Source organism: Rissa tridactyla, chromosome 4 (assembly GCF_028500815.1).
Source record: "Rissa tridactyla isolate bRisTri1 chromosome 4, bRisTri1.patW.cur.20221130, whole genome shotgun sequence".
In the NCBI taxonomy this organism is placed as follows: domain Eukaryota; kingdom Metazoa; phylum Chordata; class Aves; order Charadriiformes; family Laridae; genus Rissa; species Rissa tridactyla.
Window position 1 is genome coordinate 65,232,259 of NC_071469.1, and position 6,000 is coordinate 65,238,258.

The window sequence follows — 6,000 nt, forward strand, 5'->3', positions numbered from 1 at the left end:
CAGGCACTTGGAAGTAGTTTCTGATCACTTTTATTGAAGGAATTCAAAACTGTTTCACATTTGAGGAAACGGCAAAGAACAGACAACACAGGTATTACCACCAGGTAAGCCATATGGCAAGACAAACAATCCAGAAAGCAGTAAAAACACCGTTCTGTAGGCCAGAAACTACTCTGCCCTCCCTGCACCTGCGGGGAGAGTCTACAGGAGATTTACTGAAAGATTTCTCTTCTTACAACACGTAGAGAAGTACAGTTAGAGTGTATACAAAAGGTTTTTGTATTCACTTTTGACTCTAGCAATGGTGGCTCAGTTCCACCGGTGTTGAAAGAAATTAACAAACAAAAAGCAATGGCACATACAATCCCAAAGACCTCACCCAGGCTTAAGGAAAAAAAAGCAGTAGCCACTGCCCCACACAGCCAGCGGCGCAGGACCCAGGCTCCTCAAACAAATTTTGGAGCTGAACCTCAGTGGCAGAGATCCAGCAGCAAAACCCTGGTCATTCAAATCATCCCCTCAGACACTAGATGTTAAGTTTCAAGTCCTAACTCTGAGAAACTGAAAAGCTGAAGTTTTTCTGCAAGACACTCAAGTTAGGCTGTTGAATTCCACTGTTTTATACCATCTGAGACTCAGACTGAGCATTCAAGAAATCACTTTTTTAAACCCCTCTGCTTCTCATTTTTATTTAGCACCCATACCATTAAATATATATATTTTATACTAGAAATAAGGACTTAAAACAATACGAGATTCATTTTTCTAGTTTATCTACCAGCTGAAAGTCACTACCAAAGTAACCAGTAACCCTAAATGGCTCATTTACTTAAAATGGTGCAAGAATGACTCTGCCAATAGTGAAGCGTCACACCACAGACCTGGGGAAAAACTTTTCACAGCACCGGCCACCCACACACTAGAGTTTGTTCACAGAATATTAAGAAAAATCAGCATACTTCTCAACAAAAGCCTTAAATTTGAATCAAACGAAAGTCAATAAGCAAACAAAGCTCCGAACAATGCTGTTTTACCCACTCTATGCCCTCAGATAAACTCACTCCTTGTAGCACATGGGGGAAAACGCAGGAGCACATGAAAATGATGCAACTGCTAAAGAACAGCTAAACCTCAAATAACTCAATACATAATCATGTTGCTGATACTTTGTTTCTTATGGAATCTTGAACCTTGTATGTATATAAGAAGTTTAGGACTATGTCAAAGAATGGATTCAACAAACCAGTAAATGAATCCAAACTTCCAGTTACTATTATGACTGAATTTCACTTATGTAAGACTGAGACACACACTTGGTCAAATTCCATAATTTCTGCATCTCACAGCATGTAATTAAGCAAACAACAAGCTTCACTTTAACCATCAAGAGCTAAACACTATCCAATACAGGACAGGGAGGGACAAGGAATAAAAGGATCTTAACACATGCCAAAATGGAGAAGTGCTATATATACAATCAACTGAAGTTTTATCATTGAAGAACAGGACTGGAAGGTCTTCTGCCTTAAAGGTATTCTAAATATGGACACCATCAAACTTAATCCCTTCTAAAACAATACAGGTTATTGAAAATCTCAAGCATTTCTCAAGAAGTTCTCTGGTAAGCTCACATCCTTCCTTTTTTGCTTAGCCATCTTTGCTCAACTGCACATTCAGAGCCCACAGGATGAGCGTAGCACAAATACAGCTTTATGTTTTCTATTAAAACATACCCTACAACAGAAGTAATCTTAATATTCCTTACTGTTTTATAAGAAACATTCCCAACTTTGAACTCAGTCTACAGGAAACAGAAAACAATTTCTCTTTCTTAAGCCCTGCCTTTAGGAAGGAAGGATAAGCTTTGCATACTGATTCTTATATTCTGAAAAAAGCAGATTATATCCAGGATAAGGAAATTGCAAAAAAAGTACCCAAGTACCCAGAATGGTAAGTAAAAAAAATAACAAATGCTCAAGGGCAAAAAAAAAAAAAAGAAAACACCACCACAAAAAACCACAAACACCAAAACAAAAACCAGCAACAGAGAACAACTCAAGTCTCAAACCTCCTTTCTAGACCTGCCACTAAAATTAGGGCGGCAGACCAAAGCTCAGAATAATCATTTCTGTTGCAACGTTGTCTCCCAGACTTCTCAATAGCTATTAGCTTCGAGGAGAAAAAACAAAGGTTACCGAATCGGTGCCACCCCTCCCCAGGTGCCTCACTGTACGGATTTTATTAGACTAAAAGCTGCTTCGCCCCCACCCCTCTCCCCGCACCGCCGTAACAACTCCAAATTGTCACCGAGAGTATACTGTCCTAGGGGTGAAGCGCTCCCAGCTCAGCACAAAGCTCACCATCCATTTTAAAAGCCAGCCAGTCTCCTCTTCCAACGCGACTTACACGCTTTAATACTTATTGCGTTTAACCTACTTAGATGACCCTTTGATAGGAGAGCAGGAAAAAAAAAATTAAATAAAACCAGAAAGGTATCGATATTAATATAAACAAACGGCGTCTTCCGCAGATGGCGATTACGGCAATTAATCCCTTCACAAAGCGCGCCGGTGCAGCACCGGCGCACAAATCTGGTCACCCAAATACTCAAACTCCCTAACTTCACCGTGTAACAAAGGCTTTTAAGGGTTTTATTTCCCCCTCCTAATTTGAGCTAACAATCCTTGGTGAATTATTCATACTCCTCAATCACATTGTCCAGCCGCCATCGTCCACCACCCCCACCCCCCCACCCCCCCGGTTTTGGGGGTTTTTTAAGCTTAGCATTTCCAGATGCCAAAACGGCCCCTTTTCCTGCACAAAACCGAACACCGCAGGCTCGGCGACCGCCTGGAATAAAGCGCGGTCAATTCCTACCCTCTCATTTTCAAGGGGGAATGCGGCCCGCACCCCGGCCGAAGCCAGGCTCTTCCCCCTCCCGGCTCCCCTCAGGACGGCCGCCGACACCCCGCGGCCCCTCCACCGGGCCCGCTTCTCTCGCTTTCGGCGCGCAGGCCGCCCGGGCGCGACGGGCTGAGAGCGCGGGGCCCACGCACGCCCCACGGGGGAGAAAACACGCCAGGTTCTCCCACCCACGGACCCGAGCGCCAAAGCAGGCCGGGCCGGCGGGACAGCTCCCGCCGCGGGAGAGGCGTCGCACCACACGGAACTCCCCCCCACCTCCCCCGGCGGCGGGGCCCCGGCCCGCTCCCCCCGCCGACAAAATGGCGACGTGGACGGCGGGGAGGAGGAGGAGGAATGAAAGAGCGAAGCGCTCCGCGGGTTGGGGGAGCGTGGGGAGGGCAGGAGGGGACGGAGGACGGGGAGGGGAAGGGGCGGCGGTAACAAAGCGGGGGGTGCCCGGGGGACGGCGCCGGCAGCCCCCCGGGGGGGGAAGGGGGGAGCGGCCCCCCGCTGCGGGGCGGCAAGCGGGCATCGCGCTGCCGGCCGAGCCCCGGTACCGCGGGCGGGCGGGCGGGCGGGCGAGCGAGCGATTTCGAGAAGCCACGGTGTCGGCCGGCGGTACCTCTTCTTGTCGGTGACGCCGCCGGGGCTCTCCATGGCGGCGGGCTGGCTCCTCTTGGCTGCGAGGCGGGCGGCTCCAACGGCCGGCGCGGGGGGAGATGGCGGCGCGGCCGGGAAAGGGGCCGGGTCTGGGGCCGCGCGGGCTCAGAGCATCGGGGCAGGCTGCGGGGAGGTGCGGGCGGCGAAGGGCGCAGCGGCGGCGACGGTAGGCTGGGCGCGGAGGAGGAGGAGGCGGGGGCGGGCGCGGACGGGCCCGGTCCCCGCGCTGCGCCAGTGAGGAGCGGTGGCGCGGCCCAGCCCCTCGGCCGGCGGGGTCAGCTGAGCGCTCAGCTGGGCGGAGGCCGGCGCCTCACGTGCGGCGCTGTGTGCGGGGCGGGACCGGGCCGGGCCGCACCGCACTGCCGACACCCGGCCCGGCCCCCGCATCCCGGGAGCGGGTAGCGGCGCGGGGAACGGCGGGGGGTGGGGGAACACGACTCGCCCCCAAGGCAGGGTCCCCTGGTTTCACGCCCAGCACCGCCGCCGGTGCAGATCGTGAAAGAAATCGCCCCAAAAAATGAGCCCGCCGCCGGCAAGAGCCCGACGGCGCGGCTGCACGTGTATGGGCTATCGCGTGTTTTAATTATTTTACGTTCTTTGTGAGGAACTCTTTTCATAGCTCCTCTTTCTTTCCCCGAAAGGTTTCCTAGTCCTAAAACCCGGACATTTCCAGTTAAAGAGTTCAAAACCCCATATTAATTAAAGGAAATAGGCGACTGCATCGGCGGGCGGGCCAGAAGGGTAACACACAGATAATTAAGCACATTTCGAGCAAGTTTTACAACTTCCAAAACACCTACAGGCAGAGCCGGGAGGCTGGACGGGGGCTGCGCGGAGGCCCTCGTTCCCGCTGCCTTTCCTCCCGCCCCGGCAGGCCCGAGCCCCGCCGGCCCAGCACGAGTGCGGGCTCTCCGCCCGTGGCACCGCAGCCTCCGCCGGGGAGCTGGGGGGAACGTCCCGGGCCCTTGCCAGTCCCCGGGGCAGGCGGGCGGCGCTAGGACCAGCGCGGCCCCGCGGCGGCGTTGCCCCGCGCTGCCCCTGCGCCAGCCGCGGCCGCTAGGGGGCGTCAGAGAGCGGCCGCCCGGCAGGGCAGGGGTCGGCAAGCCCGCTCCCCTCACGGCGCGGCCCGGGGCGGAGAGGCCGGCGGCAGACCTGTACTGCCCCTGCGAGGGCGGTGTGGGGCACCGCTCACCTGAGGGCTCCGGCGCCTCCTGCAAAGCTTGGCCGGCCCTGGAGGCTCGTCACCAGCGGCTGTGCAGGGGACAGGGCCTGTGCCGGCCCAGGCCTAAGCGGCAGGCCTGGCCTAGGCACGGCCGTGCAGATGCTCAGGAGTGGCCTCTCAGATCGGGAGCCAGGCCACAGCCTTGGGGCCAGAGAGAGGAAAATCGCAGGCAGAGCCCCACAGATTTAAAATTAAAACCGCCACAGTGGTCTGAGCTATGTACTCTGAGTGATATGCGTCTGGGGAGGCAGGAAAGGTACAGCTCCAGGTGGAGGGACTCCACAGAGCTCAGAGGTTCACTTACATCACAGAATGGTTCGGGTTGGAGGGGACCTTAAAGATCATCTGGTTCCAACCCCCCTGCCATGGGCAGGGACACCTCCCACTAGACCAGGCTGCTCAAAGCCCCATCCAGCCTGGCCTTGGACACATCCAGGGCTGGGGCACTGACAACTTCCCTGGGCAACCTGTTCCAGTGCCTCACCACCCTCACAGTAAAGAATTTCTTCCTGATATCCAATCTAAATCTACCCTCTTTCAGTTTGAGGCTGTTACCCCGTGTCCTATCATTACACTCCCTGATAAAGAGTCCGTCCCCATCCTTCCTGTAGGCCCCCTTCAGGTACTGGAAGGCTGCTATAAGGTCTCCCCAGAGCCTTCTCTTCTCCAGGCTGAATAACCCCAACTCTCCCAGCCTGTCCTCATAGCAGAGGTGCTCCAGCCCTCTGATCATCTTTGTGGCCCTCCACTGGACCCATTCCAACAGGGCCATGTCCTTGTAGGCTTCCTCCAGCAAGAACTTTAAGCAATCATATGGAGCCGAATCTTGCCAGACTACTCTATTTGCAGCTTGGAGGTAATGATACCTTTAAAAAAAGCAGCTTTGACAGGCATAAGTAACATCTTTGCGCTGCTGTATGCACATGTGATGTTGTAAGAAACACCTGCAGGGCAAAGTGATGGTGGCTCAGTACTGCACCTTCCTAACACTTCTGCGGCGGGTTCCGAACGTCCAGGTTTTTGCATACAACCATGGGTGTTTTGTGGTTTGGGGTTTTTTTTAATTTCTTTTGAAGAAAAAGCAGTGACCGTGACATTTAGAAATCACAAGGAGTTTCTGTATGAAATGAATTGCTTCTGCCAGCAGCAATCTTGATACACAGAAGAGGCACAGGTGCTACAGACTCATTTTATTCCTTTAAGGTTTCTCATCC

At 53.6% G+C, this 6,000-nt stretch overlaps 1 protein-coding gene across 2 annotated transcripts in view; it reads right to left on the reverse strand.

The window, feature by feature from the left end:
- The window catches only part of HIF1A (hypoxia inducible factor 1 subunit alpha), a 34,510-nt gene extending 30,746 nt beyond the window's left edge, over nt 1–3,764 (reverse strand). Inside the window, exon 1 of one of the 2 annotated variants that reach the window (XR_008466075.1) lies at nt 3,527–3,764. Coding sequence is in view for 1 of the 2 variants with exons in the window: in XM_054199404.1 (XP_054055379.1) it covers nt 3,527–3,561 (35 nt within the window). In the remaining variant the exon portion in view is untranslated. The remainder of the gene's footprint in view (nt 1–3,526) is intronic. The other variant, XM_054199404.1, reaches the window with a different exon arrangement.
- Nucleotides 3,765–6,000: the final 2,236 nt, after the last annotated feature.